We start from the raw sequence: 23,257 nt of genomic DNA, 5'->3' as shown, positions 1-23,257 counted from the left end.
ATGCTTGATGGGGCAAAAAACATTGTCATGGATGATTCTGGGTACATGTTGTCAGGCCCCCATTTCCTCCCTCCCTCTGTGAAAGCAACGGCAGACAATCGTTTCGCGCCATTTTTCATGGGTTACCCGTGCAGACGCCATACCACGCAAGCATGGAGCCTGCTCGGTAAAGTCTGTCAGGGGTGCCTGCACATAAATGGGAGTGACTCAGGTCATTCTCTTCTTTAAGTTTTGTCTAATGGAGATTCAGACGTGCCTGGAATATTGGCAGCGGGATAGCTCAGTGGTTTGAGCCTGCTAAACCCAGGGTTGTGAGTTCAATCCTTGAGGGGGCCATTCTGCCTCAGGCTGCTCTCCCAGCCAGCAGCACGGTCTGCTGCCAGCCTACCTCTCCCTCCCCCCGTGAAAGCAATGGCCGACAATCGTTTCGCACCTTTTTCCGTGAAGGTGCCATATTGCTGTCAGCATCGTCATCCACCCGCCGCTTCTGCTGTCACTCTGCTCTCCTGCTTATGCCATACCACAGCAAGCATGGAGCCCGCTCAGATCACCGCGGCAGTTGTGACCTCTCTAAACACCACGCGCATTATCATGCAGTATATGCAGAACCAGAACCTGCAAAAGCAGGCGAGTAGGCGACGGCAGCGCAGTGAGGAGAGTGATGAGGACATGGACACAGACTTCTCTCAAAGTACGGGCCCCGGCAGTTTGGCTAACCTGGTGGCAATGGGGCAGGCTCATGCCATGGAACGCCGATTCTGGGCCTGGGAAACAAGCACAGACTGGTGGGACCGCATAGTGTTGCAGGTCTGGGACGATTCCCAATGGCTGGAAAACTTTCGTATGCGTAAGGGCACTTTCATGGAACTTTGTGACTTGCTTTCCCCTGCCCTGAAGCGCCAGAATACCAAGATGAGAGCAGCCCTGACAGTTCACAAGCGAGTGGCGATAGCCCTCTGGAAGCTTGCAACACCAGACAGCTGCTGGTCAGTTGGGAATCAATTTGGAGTGGGCAAATCTACTGTGGGGGCTGCTGTGATCCAAGTAGCCAACACAATCACTGAGCTGCTGCTATCAAGGGTAGTGACTCTGGGAAATGTGCAGCTCATAGTGGATGGCTTTGCTGCAATAGGATTCCCTAACTGTGGTGGGGCGATAGATGGAACGCATATCCCTATCTTGGGACCGGATCACCAAGGCAGCCAGTACATAAACCGAAAGGGGTACTTTTCAATGGTGCTGCAAGCACTGGTGGATCACAAGGGACGTTTCACCAACATCAACGTGGGATGGCCGGGAAAGGTACATGATGCTCGCATCTTTAGGAACTCTGGTCTGTGGGAACGGCTGCAGCAAGGAACTTACTTTCCAGACCAGAAAATAACCGTTGGGGATGTTGAAATGCCTATAGTGATCCTTGGGGACCCAGCCTACCCCTTAATGCCATGGCTCATGAAGCCATACACAGGCACCCTGGACAGTAGTCAGGAGCTGTTCACCTATAGGCTGAGCAAGTGCAGAATGGTGGTAGAATGTGCATTTGGATGTTTATAAGTGCGCTGGCACAGTTTACTGACTGTTAGAGCTCAGCAAAATCAATATTCCCATTGTTATTACTGCTTGCTGTGTGCTCCACAATGTCTGTGAGCGTAAGGGGGAGACATTTATGGCAGGGTGGGAGGTTGAGGCAAATCGCCTGGCTGCTGATTACGCGCAACTAGACACCAGAGCGATTAGAAGAGCACAGCTTCTCTGATGCGCAGCGCGCCCTGCTTTGAAAACCAGTTTCATGACTCGCCAGGCTATGGTGTGAAATTTCTGTTTGTTTCTTGATGAAAGTCCACCCCCTTGGTTCATTCTACTTCCCTGCAAACCAACCGTCCTCCCCTCCCCCCTTTGATCACCACTTGCAGAGGCAATAAAGTCGTTGTTTCAAATTCATGCATTCTTTATTAATTCATCACACAAATGGGGGGATAACTGCCAAGGTAGCCCAGGAGGGGTGGTGGATGAGGGGAGGATGGAAGGACAAGGCCACACTACAGTTCAAAACTTATTGAATGCCAGCTTTCTGTTGCTTGGGCAGTCCTCTGGTGTGGAGTGATTGGGTGCCTGGAGGCCCCCCCACCGCATTCTTTGGCGTCTGGGTGGTATGGAACTTGGGGAGGAGAGCGGTTGATTACACAGGGGCTGCAGCGGCCGTCTGTGCTCCTGCTGCCTATTCTGCACCTCAACCATACACTGGAGCATATCAGTTTGATCCTCCAGTAGCCTCACCATTGTATCCTGCCTCCTCTGATCACGCTGACGCCACCTCTCCTCTCACTCGTTCCTCCTCTCCTCTCCTCTCGCTCGTTCCTCCTGTCCTCGCGTTCATTTTGTGCTTTCCTGGACTCTGACATTGTCTCCCTCAGCACATTGTGCTGGACTCTTTCAGCGTGGGAGGCCTGCATAAGCTCAGAGAACATTTCATCAGAAGTGCGTTTTTTTCGGCTTCTAATCTTTGATAGCTTCTGCGACAGAGATGATAGGGGGAGTGTTGAAACATTTGCAGCTGCGGGAGGGAAAAAGGGAGATTAGTCTTTAAAAAGAGACATTTTAGAGAACAATGGGTAGACTCTTTCACGGTGAACCAAGCTGTTAACATTACATACCTTTAGAAGGTCGCATTTTGCCTCTTATATTGATGGCCTGCCAGTATGGTGTGAGAGATCACACATGCAGGGCTGGCGGGCAACAGAATTCGGCTTGCAGGCAGACATGGTAAGCCACAGTCTTTTGGCTTCTTTAACCTTCCTAACATGTGGGAATGGTTTCAAACAGCAGCACCCTCATTTCACATACCAAGCACCCGTTGGGTTGGCCCTTTAAAATGGGTTGGTATTTAAAAGGAGGGGCTGCGGTTTTTGTGTTAACGTGCAGCACAAACCCAACTAACCCCCTCCCTGCTAATTCTCTGGGATGATCGCTTCACCCCTTCCCAGACCGCTTGGCTAACAGCGGGGATGATTTCTGTTCAGCCACAGGCAAACAGCCCAGCAGGAACAGCCTCCTCTGAATGTCCCCTTAATAAAATTCCCCTATTTCAACCAGATGACCATGAATGACGTCACTCTCCTGAGGATAACACGGAGAGATAAAGAACGGATGTTGCTTGAATGCCAACAAACACCGGGACCATACGCTGCCATGCTTTGTTGTGCAATGATTCCAGACTACGTGCTGCTGGCCTGCTGTGGTAAAGTGTCCTACCATGGAGGACGCAATAAGGCTGCCCTCCCCAGAAACTTTTGCAAAGGCTTTGGGAGTGCATCCAGGAGACCTTCATTGAGATGTCCCTGGAGGATTTCCGCTCCATCCCCATAAATGTTAACAGACTTTTCCAGTAGCTGTACTGGCTGCGAATGCATCCCAAGTCTTCAGGGCAAATTAATCATTAAACATGCTTGCTTTTAAACCGTGTATTATATTTACAAAGGTATGCTCACCAGAGCTGTCTTCTCTGCCTTCAAGATCCGGGAGCCCGGGTTGGGAGGATCCAAGGTGATAAACAGTTCCTGGCTGTCAGGGAGAACATTTTCTCGGCTTGCCTGGTGTTTGCGATCTTCAACCTTCCCCTCCTCATCACCTTCCTCATCCCCCAAATCCTCATCCCTGTTGCGTGAGACTCCCCCCTTGCAGAAGTCCACATACAGGGGTGGGGCAGTGGTAGGGGCACCACCTAGAATTGCATGCAGCTCATCATAGAAGCAGCATGTCTGGGGCTCTGACCCCGAGTGGGCATTTTCCGCTTGGGTTTTTTGGTACGCTTGCCTGAGCTTCTTAAGTTTCACTCGCCACTGCTGCGGGTCCCTATGATAGCCTCTGTCCTTCATGCCCTTGGAGATTTTTTCAAATATTTTGGCATTTCGTCTTTTGGAATGGAGTTCTGATAGCACGGATTCTTCTCTCCATACAGCGATCAGATCCAGTACCTCCCTTTCGGTCTGGAGCTCTTTTGCAATTCTGGGACTCCATGGTCACCTCTGCTGATGAGCTCTGCATGGTCACCTCTGCTGATGAGCTCACCACATTGGCCCAACAGGAAATAAAATTCAAAAGTTTGCGGGGCTTTTCCTGTCTACCTGGCCAGTGCATCTGAGTTGAGAGTGCTGTCCAGAGCGGTCACAATGGAGCACTCTGGGGTAGCTCCCAGAGGCCAATACCGTCAAATTGCATCTACACTACCCCAAATTCGACCCAGCAAGGTCACTTTCAGTGCTAATCCACTCGTTGGGAAGGAGCACAGAAACCAGTTTTAAGAGCCCTTAAAGTCAGAAAAAATGGCTTTGTAGTATGGACGGGTGCAGGGCTAAACCGATCTAACGCTGCTAAATCCGACCTAAACTCGTAGTGTAGACTAGGGCTAAGTTGCATGGCCTGAAGGACTTTAGGCTGCTCTGCACTTTTTGGGCCTGTACACGACTCTGGCCTCCAGAAGACAGTCCGGCCGCAGCCGCCTCTCCGGTTCTCGGGTCATCCCAGGCACAAGCCCTATGAGAGAAAAAGGGAGAGGATAAAAGTGCTGATAGCCCACTCAGTCGTCTTTGATTCCCCAGTTGGGCTCAGGAAGATACCCCGGTTGCTTGAGGTAGGCCTTTTGAGAGTGTGCCCGAGGACAGCGTACCAGACTTGACCCAGGATCCACGCCCTCTTTCGGTATTGGATCACTTGTTTCCTTTCTGTACTGCATAGTCCTGAATAACCTCAGACTGTGGCAGTTTTCATCCATCCTCCCCGTTGCACCTCCCAACCCCATCCCTCTTCAGGGACCCTTCTCACGAGCAGCTCCTCGTCCAGGAGGTGGAATCCCTCCTGCGTGTGGGGGGCCATAGAGGAAGTTTCTTGAGATCTGAGGAGGAAGGAGTTTTTACTCCTGATATTTCCTAATCCCAAAGGCCAAAGGGGGCATCAGGCCCATCCTAGACCTGCGTCGACTCAACAAATATTTTAAAACGTTGAAGGTCTGCATGGTCTCTCTGGCCTCCATCATCCCTGCCCTGGATCCGGGAGACTGGTATGCCACCCTTGATTTAAAAGACGCTTATTTCCACATCTCAATCTTCCGTGGGCACAGGAGATTCCTCCGGTTCATGGTGGTACTGTGCCACTACCAATTCACCGCATTCCCCTTCGGTCTCTTGTCAGCCCCAATGGTTTTCACAAAGTGCATGGCTGCGGTGGCAGTTTACCTGAGATGTCGAGGCATGTAGATCTATCCATATTTTGACAACTGGCTAGTCAAAGGCGGTTTACAAGCTCAGGTCCATTACAGCTTCAGCATAGTACGGCCCACGTGTCGAGAGCTGGGTCTGCTTATGAACGAGCAGAAATCAACTCTGATCCCAGTTCAGAAAATAGGGTTTATAGGAGCAGTGCTCAACTCTACTCAGGCCAGGGCCTACCTGCCGGAGACCTGGTTCCAACCGATGTCAGAACTCATCGCCCACATCAAGGACTATCTGCTCACGACCTCCTGGGCATGACTCAGGCTGCTGGGCCACAAGGCAGTATGTACTTAGGTGGTGCAATATGCATGGCTGCATCTCAGACCTCTGTAGATGTGGCTGGCATCAGTTTACTCCCCCAGCAGACACCACTTGGACTTGCTTCTCGCAATTCCATTGAGCGTTCTGGCATCATTGACTTGCTGGTCAGAACCGTGAATGGTGATGAACCGAGTCCCCTTCACTGCCCCATACCTGTCAGTGACATTGGTCTCAGATGATGAAGACCTGAAGTGGGGAGCCCACCTCAGCAGTCTCTGTACTCAGGGCCTCTGGTCCCAGGAGGATATCTCTCTTCACATAAATGTCAGGGAACTCAGGATGATACTCTTGGCCTGCTAGGCATTCCTTCCCTACCTGTCAGGGAGAGCTGTACAGATCTTGACAAAAAATATGGCCACGATGTTCTACATCAGCAAGCAAGGATGAGCTCGCTCCTCAGCCCTGTGTCAGGAGGCTCTTCGATTGTGAGACTTTTGTGTGGAACACGCCGTTCACCTCAAGGTGTCACATCTCCCTGGGGGCCGGAATGCACTGGTGGATCTCCTCAGCAGGTTCTTCTCTCACCTGAGTGGTCCCTGCACCCGTTGGTTGTCAACTCCATCTTCCAGAGGTGGGGGACCTTTTTGCTTCCAGACAGAACAGGAGATTCCTGCATTTTTTCTCAATGCATGGTCTCGGCCAGGGCTCCGTGTCTGATGCCTCCCTGCTCTTGTGGGCAGTGGAACTGCTGTACACCTTCCCACCCAACACCCTTAGTCCACAGGGTCCTTAACCCTCGCCTTGTCCCTTCTGTGATTTTTATCTTGATTGGTTCAGCATTCTTCTGGACCTTTTGGTAGCAGCCACACTAGAGCTCCCGCTACGCCTGGACTTGATCTCGCAGAACCAAGGTCAGTTGCTTCACCCAAACCTTTTGTCCCTGCATCTGATGGCTTGGCTGCTGCATGGTTGAACCCTTGGGAGTGGGCCTGCTCGGAGCAGGTCCAGCAAGTCTTACTGGGTAGAGGGAAGCCCTCTACCAGAGCGACCTATTTTGCTAAGTGGAAGCACTTCACTTGTTGGGCCTCTGATCAGGGTCTTTCCCCCTCTCAGTCGTCAAGTCCATCTTGGACTGTTCACTCCACCTGAAGTACCAGGGTCTGACCCTATCATCAGTCAAGGTCCACCTTGCGGCCATCTCGGCGTTCCACCCTCTTGTCCAAGGTAAATCAGTCTTCATGCACGAGATAACAGTCAGGTTCCTTAATGCCTTGGAAAAACTGTACCCTCAGTTTTGCGACCCAATTCCCCCATGAATCTGGTACTGTCTGAATCTTGAATCTGGTACTGTCAAGGCTCACAGAACCCCCACTTTGAGCTGTTGGCATCTTGTTTGCTGCTGCTCTTCTCATGGAAGATGGCCTTCCTAGTGACAATTAGATTGGCCAGAAGGGTCTCTGAAATTAGAGCCCAAACTTCAGAACCCTCTTATATGGTGTTCTTCAAGGACAAGGTCCTACTGTGCCCCCAGCTGTCCTTCCTGCCAATGGTGGTGTCACAGTTCCATAACAACTAGGACATTTTTCTGCCTGTCTTGCTTCTGTAGTCTCACAGATCGGATGAGGAACATTGGCTGCATACCTTAGACGTTAGGCGGGTGCTAGCCTTCTATATCGAACCCTTCCGCAAGACAACATGGCTCTTTATAGCGGTGGTGGACAGGATGAAAGATTTGCTGGTATCATCCCAGAGGATCTCAGCCTGAATAACCGCCTGCATCAGGATGTGCTATGAGCAGGCAAAAGTTCCACCTCCGGCCATTGTTACAGCCCATTCTACAAGGGCCCAGGCTTTGTCAGAAGCATTCCTCGGGCAGATTCCAATCCAGGACATCTGCAGGGCCACGACATGGTCATGAATTCATACCTTCACGTCCCATTATGCCATCACCCAGCAGGCTGTGACGATGTCACTTTTGGGAGAGCAGTGTTCCAGTCGACATGTCCATGAACTCTGAGTCCACCACCAGGGATACTGCTTGGAAGTCACCTAGCATGGAATCGATATGAGCAAGCACTTGAAGAAGAAAAAATGGTTATTAATGTTCTGTAACTGTTGTTCTTTGAAATGTGTTGCTCAAGTCCATTCGATGACCCGGCCTCCTTCCCCTCTGTTAGAGTTACCGGCAAGAAGGAACTGAAAGGGTGTGGGGCCGGCAGCGCCCCTTATACCGGCTCATAAGTGCATGGTTTCGGGGGCGCTAGGACCGGCCCCTATGGATACCACTAAGGGAATAATCTCCAGCAGCGGTGCATATGGTACGCACACGCCTGACATGAAATGAACATAAGCAACACATCTTGAAGAACAGTTATGGAAGGTTAGTACCAGTTTTTTCTTTTGGAGGTGTTGCACATCTCCATTCCAAGACCCACCCTCCTTTCCCTTTATATTGGAGTCTGTCTGGTGAGAAGGAACTGTGGAGGATTGAGGGCATTTCTGCCCTTTATACCATCGCACAGCAGTCCAAGGCAGCAGTGGGCACATGCAGTGCCCTGACAGGTGCCACTGATGGAAGAATCTCCAACAGTGCACTGGGTACGCACACACTTGCAGTGGAATGGACATATGCAACACATCGTGAAAAACAGCCATTAGGAAACAGGTTAGTAATACTTTATTCCTCAAAAATTGTGTTCTCTATAACATACATTGATTTGCTGTAGCTTTTGTTTTGCAATGCAAAACTCCCAGAAATTATGGATTAAATAAAGAAAAGTTTGAGTAATATCAAGAGGTAGTTATTGTTGCCCAGCTACTGTCAGTAATTTAAATATTGGCAAATAAGACAATGATTCAGTGGTATAGTACTATATTATTTTAATTACATTTTTTGTTTTTTCAAGGGAGGAAAAAACTGAGCAGTTGCTGGATTGTAAACAAGAACTTGAACAGTTGGAGGCTGAACTAAAGAGACTGCAGCAGGAGGTGTGTATCATGGACATCTATTATACAAAGTCAACATAACTTTTAAGAATTTGACCATCTCCATAACAGTATAATTTTCATTTTTCAACTTATGCAGTATTTTTGTTTTGTTGCATTAATATCACATCTATAAATATGAATGAACTTTTATAACTTATTAATTGATTGACTTTATCCAGTTTGTCTTAATTGCAAAAATTATCACTTATTATATATTAATGGGTCTTCAAAGAGTGGCCTGTGCAAAAGTCTCACATCTATGTTGTACCACCAGAATACCCCACAAATGTGAATGTACAGAGGCGTATCTTGAAAAGCTCCAGTAGCCTTCATTTTTAATTCTCTATTTTATGTATGTCTGTTGATAAACAAAGGGTGAAAAGGCACTTTTCAATTATTCTTCAGTACACCTATATATAAAACCATATTTCAGGTCATTCATAGATACTATCGTAAGTGGAAGAACTTTGGTCCTCCTATTGTGATTCATAGAGATGGACAAATGTACAAAAAGAGATTCATCTTTGAGTAAATGCAGACATGTATTCCCAGTAGGTGTGTGCATGCCTCATGCACTGGAGCCAGAGACTTGTGCCTAGTACCCACAGAGGGGCAGTGCTCGTGCCTCATAGCTGTTGCCCCTCCCCTGGCTCAATTCCTTCTTACCACCCATCAGCTGGAGTTGGAGCTCTGTGTGGTTATTGCTCCACAACCTCGTGAACTTGTATTTTCTAGCCTAGTTGTTCCGTATATAGTTGATCATTAGTCGTTCATTAGTTTAGAGTTAGTATAGTGTCATTTTTAATGGTACTGCCCCCCCCCCGCCCGGTGATGCCCTTAGCAGGGTTCACTCACTGCCGTTCGTGTGGGGCAATGCCCAACAGTGACCCCTGTATGCACTGCCTGCTTTGACTTGGTGAAGCCCACCTGAAGGAACGCTGCTCGATCTGTTGTTTGTTCAAGAAGAGGACTCAGGTGGCGCGGCACCTTTGCCTGAAGCAGCACCTACTTGAGAAGGCCATGATGCCTGACCTGGTACAGAGGCCTTCCTCAGGTCTTGAGTCCTTCCTCAAGCCTCATATCACCCTTGGGCTTGGAGGTAGATTGGCTGCCCCTAGTTCTGGGGCTGGGTCACCTCCAGAGAGGCACAGAAATAATTCTCTGTCATCAGTGCCAAGGAAGAGGTTACATAAAACCAACTGGGGATGTTCCAGGTCCTGGAGTGACTCTTCTGCCTCCTCTAAGAGTGCAGGCCAGCTCGGTACCAACTCCGGCATGCAGGATGGTGTGCGGGCTTCTGACCCTCCCTTGATACAGGGTAGGGAAGGCAGATCTACATCTTGTTGTCCCTTCAGCTGGGGGTTACAAATCAGCAAGACCTGCTGACCAAATATGACTTTCTTAATTAGTCAGTTATGGCTATGTTTGAAGAGCATTTGCCTGAGACCTCCCGGGATGAATTTCAGGAGTTCGTTGCTGAGGGCTCCTTAGTGGCAAAGATGGCCTTATAATCTGACCACAATATGGCAGACGCTTGGCCAGGGCGATGACTTAAGCTATTACTATGAGGAGGGTTTCTTGGCTCCAGATCTCAGGGATTGCGCTGGATGTCCAGCAAACAATTGAGGACTTGCCGTTTGATGGCTGAACCCTATTTTTGGACAAAACAGATTAAACCCTCCATTCTTTTGAAGATTTGAAGGCTACCCTGCTGTTACTGGGGGTGTACTCCCCATTGGCGCAGAGACACTGTAGCGAGACAGAGTGGCCTCCCTGTGACGCTGACAGGGACGAACCACTCCCCGCCCCCTGGTGGGCCGAGCCAGGCTAGGCCTGCCCCTTGTGCTGGAAGCGGAGGGGCAGAACAGGAAGTATAAGAGGTGGGGCCTGCAGCTCAGTTGAGGGAGAGCCAGAGAAGGAGTCAGACACTGCTGCCTTGCTGCTGGCCACTGAATCAGGAACTGACCTGTATCAACTCCTGCTTCTGGGGGAGTACTTGGAGGAGCTGCCGCCCGGTGAATACCCGGAGGAGCTGCTGGAACTGCTGGCTGTCGAGTATCCTGAGGGCACAAGTAGGGGTAAGTAGTAGCCCAGGGAAACCAGACATTAGTCCGGTTGCGTTTGCTGAATCTACAGTAAGCATGTTTCAGTAGAACCTTTGCTGACCCAGTGGCGGGATTTCCCACCGCTGTGGGACCCAGTGGAGTAGCACTGGCCTGGGTCCCCCTACCCACTGCTGCTAACACCACCCTGAGGGTAGTAGCCTACTCACCTTAGGCAGGATGGCCTGCGTTTGTTTGCTGTCTGCCGAGCCAGGGAGCTGAGTCATAGACTGCTTTTGCTCTGCCCCGCCCAGAGGGCCTGAGCCTGACTGTTTGCTGTCTACCCAGCCAAGGAGTTGGGTCATAGGCTGCCATTGCTTTGCCCTGCCCAGAGTGCTTGAGCCTGACTGCTTGATATTGCTCGGCCCCATCTAGAGGGCTGAGCCTTACTGTGCCTGCTGCCTGCCCCAGCCGGAGGGCTGGCTACAGACTGTTATTGGTGCTAATCTCCTGTTGATCGGCTCTCAGCAGCTTGGTAGCCTTCCTCGGATGCTGACAGGGAGGAACCACTGCAAGCCACTACAGATGCCATTATGGGGCACAACAGCACCAGCCGTATAAGCCACAGCCCCACTTTGTCCAACCCGTTCCCCCAAGACAGCAAGACTATTCCAGGAAGCAGGATAGGTTTCATAAGAGGAATCACTGGAGCTTGGGACCTGGGCGCTCAATGCACCCTCCTTTGATATCTGCTGAGCGCCTGTTTTGAGTCATTGGTCCAGAGTACTCTGCCAGTTGTTCTTCCTCCTCCCTGTTCCTTTGGGGACAGGCTGGCTTGTTTTTTCAATGCCTGGATCTCAATAACATTGGACAGCAGGGTCCTAGACACTGTCAGATCAGGCTATGCCAGTGGTGGGCAACCTGCGGCCCGTGGGCCACATGTGGCCCATCAGGGTAATCAGATTGCAGGCTGCGAGACATTTTGCTGACATTGACCATCCGCAGGCACAGCAGTTTGCTATTCCCAACCAATGGGAGCTGTGGGAAGCAGCGGCCAGCACATCTCTGCATGGCTCAGCTCTCTGATAGCATTGGGAGTGGTAGAGTTGGGTCTGCCAGAACACCACAGATGTGTGTTCTATTCCTAGTATTTCCTGATTTTGAAATCCAAGGACAGGATGAGGCCCATCCTGAACCTCTGCAGACTCATCACTGGGGAAGCATCACATGGAAGTAACAGAGGAGGAGAAGAACCTCAAAGTATTGGTTGATCACAGGATGACTCTGAGCCGCCAATGTGATATGGCTGTGAAAAAAACTAATGCAGTCTTGGGATGCATCAGACGAGGTATTTCCAGTAGAGATAAGGAGGTGTTAGTACCATTATACAAGGCACTGGTGAGACCTCATCTGGAATATTGTGTGCAGTTCTGGTCTCCCATGTTTAAGAAGGATTAATTCAAACTGGAACAGGTACAGAGAAGGGTTACTAGGATGATCAGAGGAATGAAAAACCTGTCTTATGAAAGGAGATTCAAAGAGCTTGGCATGTTTAGCCTAATCAAAAGAAGGCTTAGGGGAGATATGGTTGCTCTCTATAAATATATCAGAGGGATAAATACCAGGGAGGGAGAAGAATTATTTAAGCTCAGTACCAATATGGACACAAGAACAAATGGATATAAACTGGCCATCAGGAAGTTTAGACTTGAAATTAGACAAAGGTTTCTAACCATCAGAGGAGTGAAGTTTTGGAATAGCCTTCCAAAGGGAGCAGTGTGGCAAAAGACATATCTGTCTTCAAGACTAAGCTTGATACGTTTATGGAGGGGATGGTATGATGGGATAGCCTAATTTTGGCAATTAATTGATCTTTGACTATTAGCGGTAAATATGCCCAATGGCCTAGGATGGGATGTTAGATGGGGTGGGATCTGAGTTACTACAGAGAATTCTTCCCTGGGTGTCTGGCTGGTGAGTCTTGCCCACATGCTCAGGGTTTAGCTGATCACCATACTTGGGGTCGGAAAGGAATTTTCCTTCAGGGCAGATTGTGGTTTAAAGACTTCAAGGTGCAGAGAATCCTCCAGCAAGTGACTCGTGCTCGTCTGCAGCATGGGGCACGAGTCACTTGCTGGAGGATTCTCTGCACCTTGAAGTCTTTAAACCACAATTTGAGGACTTCAATAGTTCAGACACAGGTTAGGTTTTATTACAGGAGTGGGTGGGTGAGCTTCTGTGGCCTGCATTATGCAGGAGGTCAGACTAGATAATCATAATGGTCCCTTCTGACCTTAAAGTCTATGATTCTATGACTCAACAAGTTAATCAAATATATGAGGTTCCGCATGGTTACTCTGTCAGCTATCCGCCAGGTGCTGTTTCAGAACAACTGGTTTGCTGCTCTGGACCTTCAAGACACCTACTTCCTGTGATTCAGCAGAATGGCCACACTGAAGTATCTTCACTTCATGGTAGGAGACTGCCATTTTCATTACATGGTTCTTCCATTCAGTCTCTCTTCTGCCCCCTGGGTCTTCATCACCAAATGCATGGCGGTGGTCATGGCATATCTCAAGAGGAAGGGAATCCATGTCTTTCTCTGTCTCAGCAACTGGTTGTTGAAGGGCGGCTCCAGAGAAGAAGTTTGTGCCTATTTCAATACCACCATGCACTTGCTTGACCATCTGGGGCTCATTCTAAACACCATCAAGTTGACTTTGGTCCCCACTCAGCAAATAGAGTGAATTGGGGCCCTTTTAGTTTCACGAAGTCAAGAGCATTTCTGCCAGCCGATTGCTTCCAGGTGATCTGACAGCTGGACCTCAGCCTACAATCGCAAACATCTATGATGGTTCGTGTGTGCCTGAGCCTGTTGAGCCACATGTCCGCATGTACCAGGTGGTTTATCTTGCCAGGTTATGCTTTTGTCCTCTTCACAGATGTGGCTCAGGACGGTTTATTGCCCTGCCCTGTACTTTCTTGACAGATTGGTTCAGCTTTCTTGGCCATGCAGTGTGTACCAAGGGGTCCCCTTCGCTTGGCCCTTTCCACCAGTGGTTATTGATGCATCCCTTCTGGGTTGGGGGAGTGCATCTAGACTCGTTGTGGGTGCAGGGCCTGTGGTCAGAGCAGGACCCCTTGCTCCATATCAGTGTGTTGGAGCCAGAATGCATGTTGTGCCTTTCGGGACTGGATCAGACATTCAGTGATTCACATACTCACGGACAATACTACCGTGATGTACAACATGAATAAACAAGGGTGAGCTTGCTCCAGAGCACTCTGCCTGGAGACAATCAATCTGTGGCAGTTCTGTATTGATGAGGACATTACCCCAATGGAAAACAATAGTTTTTCATTTGCCGGGGGTCCAGAGTTGTCTTGCGGATCATCTCAGCAGGGTCTTCTCCCCGAGCCATGATTGGTCCCTGAAGACAGAGGTCCTCCGGGGGGTGGTTGCAACTTGGGGCATTCCCACAATCGACTGCTTTGTGACAAGTGAAAACAGGAAGTATTGCCTATTCTGATCTCAGCCTGGGCTCCCTCTCCAACGTCTTCCACTGCAGCTGAAAGCGAGGTCTGCTGTATGCATTCCCTCTTATACCGGTCCTTACCCAGATCATGACAGAACAAGGAGTAATGGTCTCAAGTTGCAGTGGGAGAGGTTTAGATTGGCTATTAAGAAAAACTTTTTCACTAGGAGGGTGGTGAAGCACTGGAATGGGTTACCTAGGGAGGTGGTGGAATCTCCTCCTTTAGAGCTTTTAAGGTCAGGCTTGACAAAGCCCTGTCTGGGATGATTTAGTTGGGGATTGGTCCTGCAGGCAGTTGGACTAGATGACCTCCTGAGATTCCTTCCAACCCTGATATTCTATGACTCTGTGATTGCCAGGCTCAAGGCGGACCGAGCCAGACTCATCCTCATCACCTGGTGTGGTCAAGACAGCACTTGTTCTTGTATCTTCTCACTGTCATTTCAGCCTTCCACGCCGCTTCCTCTCCTTCGTGGCCTCCTCAAGCAGTACTATGGCCTCACCTTTCAACTAGCGATGGCCCTGCTGTCCCTGATGGCGTGGTGGCTGAATGAGATTGAAGGGTTATTGTTCCGAGACTGTCCAACAGGTACTACTTAACAATAAGAAGCCTTCCACTGGAGCCACCTACTTGGTGAAGTGGAAGAGGTTTTCCATTTGGTCCTTAGCCCATGGGACCCGTCCAGCAGACACTTCCAGCCAGGACATCTTGGAGTACTTGCTGCACCTTCAGGAATTGGCCTAGCACTCAGTTCTTTGAGAGTGCATGTGGCAGCAATATCAGCTTTTCATCTGCCCATCGAAGGGAAGTCAGTTTCCTCAAAAGCTTTGGTGATGAGATTTCTCAGCGGGTCACCTACATCCTCCAGTCCAAGAGCCAGCCTCCTTGTGGGACCTGAACATGGTTTTAGCAGCTCTGATGGGGTCTCCGTTAGAGCTCCTTCCTTCCTGCCCACTGTCCCTCCTGTCTCAGAAGATGGCATTCTTGATAGCCATTACTTTGACCAGGAGAGAGTGTGAGTTACAGGCCTTCATGGCTGGTTCTCCTTACACACAGTGCTGCAGGGACAAGGTTGACCACTCTTGAAGTTTGTTTCCAAGATGGTCTCCCAATTTCACCTGCACCAGGTGGTGTACTTGCCTGTATTTTTTCCCGAACTGCATTCCTTTCCAGAGGAGCAGTGCCACTCTACGTGTTAGCTGTTGTCTAGCCTTCTTTCTGGACAGGACGGAACAGTTCGGTGCCTCAGCACCTTTTCTCTCCTATTCATAATATATGCGGACTGTATGAAGTGTCAAGAGGTCTCGGTGCAGACCATCTCCAGGTGGATAACATCTTGCATCAGGAGTGCTTACGAGATTGCGTCTGGTGTGCCCCTCAACAGATATGTGTGCGTTTGACAAGAGTGCAGGCAACGTCAGTGGTGTTCCTTGATGATGTTTCCATATTGGGCACTGTCCCTGGTTCTAAGCACTAAGCAGGGTCCTGGTTCTAATACTAGGCTGGGCCTTGACTCTAACTCTTACCCAGGGTTTTCAGAACCCAAAGCAGTAGTAACTTAACTAGAAAAGGAGGACTTGTGGCACCTTAGAGATTAACCAATTTATTTGAGCATAAGCTTTCGTGAGCTACAGCTCACTTCATCGGATGCATTCAGTGGAAAATACAGTGAGGAGATTTATATACACACAGGAGATTTAAGTTAAGATTTAACTTAACTGTTTCTCTCCAGGTGGTGTCAGCTCCTCTGTCTGCTAAATGATTGGCACAAACCAAAGTGCTTTTACCTAACACTACTTTTTCATTAGGTCTTAAACATGCGTGCACACACACATACACAAGCTGTAGCAGTAGGGTTAGAGCATTCCAAAAATTTTATATACCCAAAGGCTGAAATGGTTTTGAGGAATCAGCAACCAGCCTTCCAAGGGCCCTCCTTCTGTCCAGTTGCTGGGGAGTTTAGGTACCAGATTCTTGCCCAAAGAAAAGCTTCCTTGGATTGCTTCAAAGTATATTCTTTCACCTAATCTTTTATAGCGAACTTAAACAAAGCACATAACTCATACTGATTCCTAGTGGGTCACCATAAGTAACCCCGGTGGGTCACCAGTTCTCCCAGTTTCAGCAAACTACTCATTATCTCTTATTATTAAAGCATTTCTAGTCATAACAACAATAAAACGTATATGTCAGAGGCTCCTAACCAACGTTGACTGTCCAAACATTCCTTCCATTTTCATGGTACATTAAATCCCTCCCACTCTGATTAGACAAACAGCAAATATGCAGCTGTCTGGCCTTGCCTCTCAGGGTCTACAATTATCCCTAGCTATGTGTTATTTGTTCTTTAGCTAGCACTACCTGGACACACAAGATGGCTGACTGAATACTGTCAAATTCTGGGGTTACACACAAATGTAAAATTTGGGGGTTACACTAACCACTAGGTCAGACCACCCACATCCTGATCCTGACACCTGTTTTGGCAGACTTGTCCTACTGTCATTGTTTCAGTAGACTCAAAGTACCCATCTCCAGGTCTTTATTTACTGCTCATGGGTTACCATAATACCCGTGGACAATCACTCAAAGAAGAAAAAACAGTTTACTTTCCCATAACTAGTGATTCTTTGACATCTGTTATACACATATATTCAACAACCTGCCCTTCTTCCCTGCTACTGTGGGCTATTTGGCAATCTGCATTCTGTTTTGGTGAAGAAACTTGAGAGTGGTTGCAGCCGCACCACGCTTTGTGCTCTCTAAGCTATCAGTCACTGGAGAGCATGCAGGGCACAGATGCAGCCCCAACAGACACTGCTATTCAAAAGTGTCTGATCTTGTGTGCATGAGAAGTGGAATACATGTGGACGACACATCTCGAAAAATGACAGTTCTAGTAAGGTAAATAAACATTCTGTGTTGTCTTTACTATGTTACTGTTAAAGTGACAAGAAATTCTTTTTTCTTCTGAAGGCAATTGTATTGTACTTTTGTTCTCATTCATCAGTGACTCCATTTTTTAAAATACTAGTTCAATACTAGTATTGCTCAGCATTGTCAGGGGTTTTGTAACGAGTCCTTGGTGATTCCTCCCTCAGGGGGTGGGGGAACCTGACCACACTCAGTTGTCTACACTGGGTAGTTGCGACACCGCCCCCACTTCCCTGCTATCTGCGTTTTGTGGGCCTCTTGAAGTCCAGGGGGACCATTTAGGTGAGGCAGAGGGGGCTCCTCCACGCCTCCACCCAGTTTCGTACCACTGGCTGGGAGTGACGTCGCTCACTCCTCTCCCTCCTTCCCTCACTGGCCTATTCTTTGCTCAGCAAATACGAATGCAGAGGTGTATCTGGTAGGGCTGGGAGCTTCTGCAACACTTTTTCATTCCTGAAACAAACATGCTCAGGTAATGGTGGGAGGCAGGAAGCTCTCAAGCTCTGTGCTTAGGCCGGAAGATGCTTGCTGTAGATTTCATCATGATCTGCCCCTCACCCTTCACATGTCAACATGTTAAAAGGCCTTTTGCTTCTAAGGCAAGCCCTTTGTGACAGCAATAGATATGAGGTTGCTCAGGTGGGGGAGGGGGCTGCTGTGCCAGGCACATTCAGAGGATAATTATCCTCACAGACAGGCCAGCTTTGGAAGCTTCAGGCTGCAAGAATAGCACTGCAGAGTAGACCACCTTGTGGTGAAGAAACAAGTGTGTGCTGCCGCCACCAAAAATATTGTTTTAAATACACTTAAAATTTTCCCAATTTTTTTCCAACTCTCTAATTTTTTAGTGAATGGCACCAGTGTGGCCATTTATTCTACCATTTAGAATAGAATACCATTTAGTCCCACTTGTCTGTGGGGGGTCTTTCCTTTGCCTACAATGGGCTTTGGGTCAGGTCCATCGGCTGTGACACAGAAACACTGATTCCTCTGTGAATGTCTGGATTTTATCAAATCTCCCCAGAGTGTGGTTGCACTTTTCTAGGACCTTTCCCCAGAATACCTTTTGAGGAGCTGCTGCCCTCAAGCAGCCATTTTGCAGCTGTCGGCTGTATCTCCTTTTCCTGCTGGTAAGTATTCTTATCTCCTGTTGTACTTACTCTAACATTTCTGAGGGTATGGCAGAGTCTCATAACCTTCAGTACCATCTGTGAATTTCATTGCAGTGATGTTTACTCTCACTAATCCTTACAGCAACACACAAGAAACATCCTTCTAACTTAATCCTTCATATTTATCGTAACTGTTTGTATAAACCCTTCAGTTAACATAAACACAAGCAAATCTGTAAAGTTTGGCTGCCAAAATTTGTTTTTTATAGATCCGTGCTGCTAACATCCAAACATGTGTATCTGCTATCTGTGTCAAGGCTTCAGAACTGATACCTCAAGGTTTGGGATTGGCAATATCTTGCTGTATTATCTCCTGATTGTTCTAATCTTACGTATACACTTAAAATGTGGGTTTAATTGTTGTTTGTATATTTTTTCTTTCTTTATATAGGAATGAGATACAGTGCTTCTGTCAGCTAATTTCTAAGTTATTATCTGAAAAAAATTAGTTTTCAAGTGCCTAAGTGGTCCCTTGAATCACAGTTAAAATTGTCTTTCCCCCCCACCCCTATCTGAAATGGCACCCCTGCTTAAGTCTCTCTAGCTGGGGGATCAAAATGAAAGTCACAAACCCCCACGCCTTCAGGGATACTCCCTCCCTGAGGTCACCGCAAAAGGGGGTGGGGTGGTGCCAAAAATCCATCCCTAATGTAACAGGTTGGGGGAAATTGCTCTGTGGCAGGCTCTGCCTGTCTGTCTTACCCTGGTAGTCCACTGTACTTTCCTCAGGGTTAGGGTGAAGATCTCCTGCTTAGAAGTTCATACTGCAGCATCAGAAGTTGCTCCTGCTGTCTGCTATTTAGGGCAGTCTTGCTCCTTTCCCCCTATTTACTGCAGGGTTCTCCCTTTTAAATGTCACCTTCCTATCATGCATGATAGACAGGGCCAGATAGTGGGTTGTGGGTGGACACTAGCCCTGCCACCAGGGCCTCTCTAGCCCCTTCCTATATACCCCATCACAATTTTGGTTTGAATTGAGAATTAAGACACATAAAGAAGATTCAGCGTTTTTGTATTTGCTTTAAAGCATTTTCAAGTTGCTCATGTAAGAAATGACAAATAATGTGGATCTTTTGGGTAGGAATTTAATCACATTGAAGTAATTTTTCTTTGTTCTACTTGAAAGAAATATATGTTGAAACTCACTGAACCCCCCTTTAAGAGCTTTAGTGTTAGATAGGAAACAAAATCTGGACATGTAATTTGTGTAAATATACATTATGTTTATATATTCCAATTAGGCAATCCATCTAGGTTTGTGAAAAAATAGAAAAAGAGATGAACAATATATCATCTCATAGATTACCTATCATATAACTTAATTTTTTATTTTCTAGAACATGAATTTGCTTTCGGATGCGCGCTCTGCCAGAGTGTACCGTGATGAGTTAGACGCACTCCGTGAGAAGGCAATCCGAGTTGACAAGCTTGAAAGTGAAGTCAGCCGATACAAAGAGAGGCTGCATGATATTGTATTTTACAAGGCTAGAGTTGAGGTATATTTAAAGCAATTCTTAATCATATACAATTTGTTTTTTTAGTAAAAAACGTGTTGCCAATTGATATTGCTTTCTCTCTTTTTTTTTTATTTTGACATGAAAGAAATGAAGACATGAAAGCAATTTGATAGATTCTTGCACTGCAATATATTATTCTATCTTGTCTGATAAATTGTTGTTTTCAAGATGAGTGTTCAAATATCTATCCACATGGAGTTTCATTTGAAGTCAGCAAGACTCTCTGTTAGTGCATGGGTCCATCTATGCAGATCCACTTGCAGGATCAGGGTCTACAAGCAGACATAAAGAAGACATGGGAAACACCCTGGAGGGAGTTAGCTTGAAATTTATTTTAAGTTTAATTTTTCATTCATTTCTTCTGGGCATCATGGGGGAAGGAAGTTTTCAGGAATGATCTGAATGAGGAAAAGAAGTTGGCATGGTGAACCAGGATTAGGACGGTATTTCATGCATAAAACATGGGAAAAGACAGAGAGATAGAATTGAAGAGACATTTCAAATTCTATCATGAATTAGAAATTGGTAAGAGATAAAAAAGACAGTGGGATGCCCAATTATCTTTACTAAGGCCACGACCTTTGTCTGGAAACAGCAGGTGAATGGGGATGTCACAAAATTTGCACAGAATGCAAAATTATTAAGGGTAGTCAAAATCAGAAAAGTCTGTAAGGAACTTCAGGGGAACCTAAGAAAACTAGACAAATTGGCAGATCACATTCAATAAATGCAAGGTAATGTTTATTGGAAGGAATAATTTGAACTATGTTGCTAAGTTGAAAACTAACTTGGGAAAAAGATTTCAGTGTCATTTTGACATTTCACTAATGTCCTGTCTTCATTATGAAGCAGCAGTCAAAAAACAAGCAGTGTTAGTCTGTATAACATATGATATAAAACACTGTAACTTCTTTAATGACATTATATAACCTGATGGGACATCCTTACCTTGAAAACTGTGTTAAGTCTAGTCACTCAACTTGAAAAATGATATAACAGAAAATAGAAGAGGTTTTACAGACAGATGATAGAGATTATTAGAAACATGAAAATATTTCCATGTGAAGAGAAATTGAAAAAAATTAGGAATACTTAGTTTAGAGAGGGATAAAATAAAAGATCACATGACAGAAATATGTAAAATAATGTATGATATAGAGAAAGTCAGTTTGGTACTATTCTTTGCTCTTTCCTTTCATAGAACACTGAGGGAATCAATGAAATTGCAAGGCAGCAAATTTGAAACTGATGAAAGAAAATACATTTGTATGCAGTTTATAATTAAGCTATGGAACACATAGTCAGATATCATTGAAGCCAAGACCTTAGAAGGATTCAGAAAAGGATGAGACATTCATATAGACTGGAACATTCACAGTTACATTAGATAGGATAAAACATTTTTGAAGAATATAAAACCATATTTAAAAGCATAAGATAGCTACTAATTGATGAGAGTAGAAAAAAACTTCCCAATAAGCAGATTATTGCATAAAAGACTTCTATGGGGAATTGTTGCTCTTTCTTCTGAAGCATCTGGCTAGCTACTGTCAAAAACAGGACAAAACTGTTCTGATGAAGTATGGCAATTCCTGTGTTCCTAGAAAGGGAAAAATGAGATGAACGGAGCTTCAAAGCCAGCATCACTGGCAAAGTAGAGAAGGTACTTGAGAACTGTGGTAAGAGACAAGTTACAAGATGTCTGTTGGGAGACAGTTATGTGGGACCTTTTTTGATTTCTGGAACTGAGACATTGTCATCAATGGTGGTGAAGTTCTTAAGACTCGTTTTCTTGGGGGATTTTTGCATCCATGTCAACATGGCCTTCTGTGATGAAGTTGTTCTACTATCCCACCTTAAACCATGCAATAGTCTGACCAACTCCCAACTCTGACGAAACCTTACCTGGGTACAACAAATGGAGCAATCAACAATCTGTCATCAAACCTACCATTCCTGAACAAGCTCAAGTGTTCAAGTGTGGAACCTGAAATCAGTGAACTAAAATTGTGGTGTTGGAAACTAGGCTTGATTGGACAAAATATGTCCCAATAACAATTATGTGGGTGAAACCAGACAATCACTAGGCTCTACGTAAAAGAATAAATGGACACAAATCAGATGTCAAGAATTATAACATTCAAAAACCAGTTGGAGAACACTTCAATCTCTTTGGTCACTCAATTACAGACCTAAAAGTGGAAATTCTTCAACAAAAAAACTTCAAAAACAGACTCCAATGAGAGACTGCTGAATTGGAATTAATTTTCAAACTGGATACAATTAACTTAGGCTTGAATAGAGACTGGGAGTGGATGGGTCATTGCACAAAGTAAAACTATTTCCCCATGTTTATTCCCCCCTCCACTCCCCACTGTTCCTCAGACATTCTTGTCAACTGCTGGAAATGACCCACCTTGATTATCACTACAAAAGGTTCCCCCCCTCCCCCGCTCTCCTGCTGGTAATAGCTCTCATAGTGTGTATGGTAACACCCATTGTTTCATGTTCTCTGTGTATATAAATCTCCCCACTGTATTTTCCACTGAATGCATCCGATGAAGTGAGCTGTAGCTCACAAAAGCTGTAGCTCACAGTTTATGCTCAAATAAATTTGTTAGTCTCTAAGGTGCCACAAGTACTCCTTTTCTTTTCACTAGGCTCTTGAATGAACTCGCACAGGAAAATAATCAAACACAAAAACACCCTATCACCTGTGGGTGAACACTTTTCCCAGAGAGATCACTCTATGTCTGACTTCTCAGTCCTCGTCCTGAAAGGAAACCTGCACACTATTAAAAGACGATCCCAGGAGTTATTAAATTCATAACTTTGCTAGACACTAAAAATCATGGACTGACCACAGACATTGGATTTATGGGTTATTACAACAATATGTAATGCACTAACAAACCCTCCAGCTGTTTTTTTTCCTCCTCTTTCCATTCCTTTCTTCCCTGTGACTGAACGGGTGTCAACAGGCCACTTAACTTTGAATAGTCCTTGAAATATGTATTAACTACTTATGTTAAACTTTCTGTTCAACCCTTGTGTTTAGCAGTGATACTTTAAATTTGGCTTGTTCTACACTACATGCTTACTTTGGTATAACTACATAGCTCAGTAGTGTGAAAAATCCACACCCCTGAGCGATGTAGTTATACCGACATTAATCCCCTATGTAGATAGCAATATGTCAGCAAGAGAGCCTCTCCTGCCAACATAGCTACTGCCTCTCATGGAGGTGGAGTTGTTAAGCCAATGGGTGAGATCTCTCCCAGAAGCTTGAGTGTCTTCACCAGATATGAAATAGCGGCATGTAGACCTGCCCTTACTTTCCCAGACCTGAAGAAGAGCACTATGTAAGCTCAAAAGCTTGTCTCTCTCACTAACAGAAGTTGGTCCAATAAAAGATATTACCTTACTCACCTTGTCTCTCTAGAAAAAAATGAAATCATTTAAAAATATAGAGAAACTGATTTGGAGAACCATAGAAATAAGTGTTGCAGTAGCACATAAATTAAGGGCAAAATAAAATT

General features: G+C 46.4%; 1 protein-coding gene across 9 annotated transcripts in view; it reads left to right on the top strand.

Moving 5' to 3' along the window:
* Positions 1-23,257, top strand: part of CCDC88A (coiled-coil domain containing 88A) — a 366,404-nt gene that overhangs the window by 201,072 nt on the left and 142,075 nt on the right. For all 9 annotated transcript variants that reach the window (XM_075127191.1, XM_048842828.2, XM_075127192.1 and 6 more), the window contains exons 9-10: positions 8,435-8,516; positions 19,539-19,697. In XM_075127191.1, the coding sequence (XP_074983292.1) occupies positions 8,435-8,516; positions 19,539-19,697 (241 nt within the window). The remainder of the gene's footprint in view (positions 1-8,434; positions 8,517-19,538; positions 19,698-23,257) is intronic.

This window comes from Caretta caretta, chromosome 3, assembly GCF_965140235.1.
Source record: "Caretta caretta isolate rCarCar2 chromosome 3, rCarCar1.hap1, whole genome shotgun sequence".
Classification (NCBI taxonomy): Eukaryota; Metazoa; Chordata; order Testudines; family Cheloniidae; genus Caretta; species Caretta caretta.
Note: the sequence above shows the minus strand (reverse complement) of the source record. Positions and strands in the feature narration are given on the sequence as shown.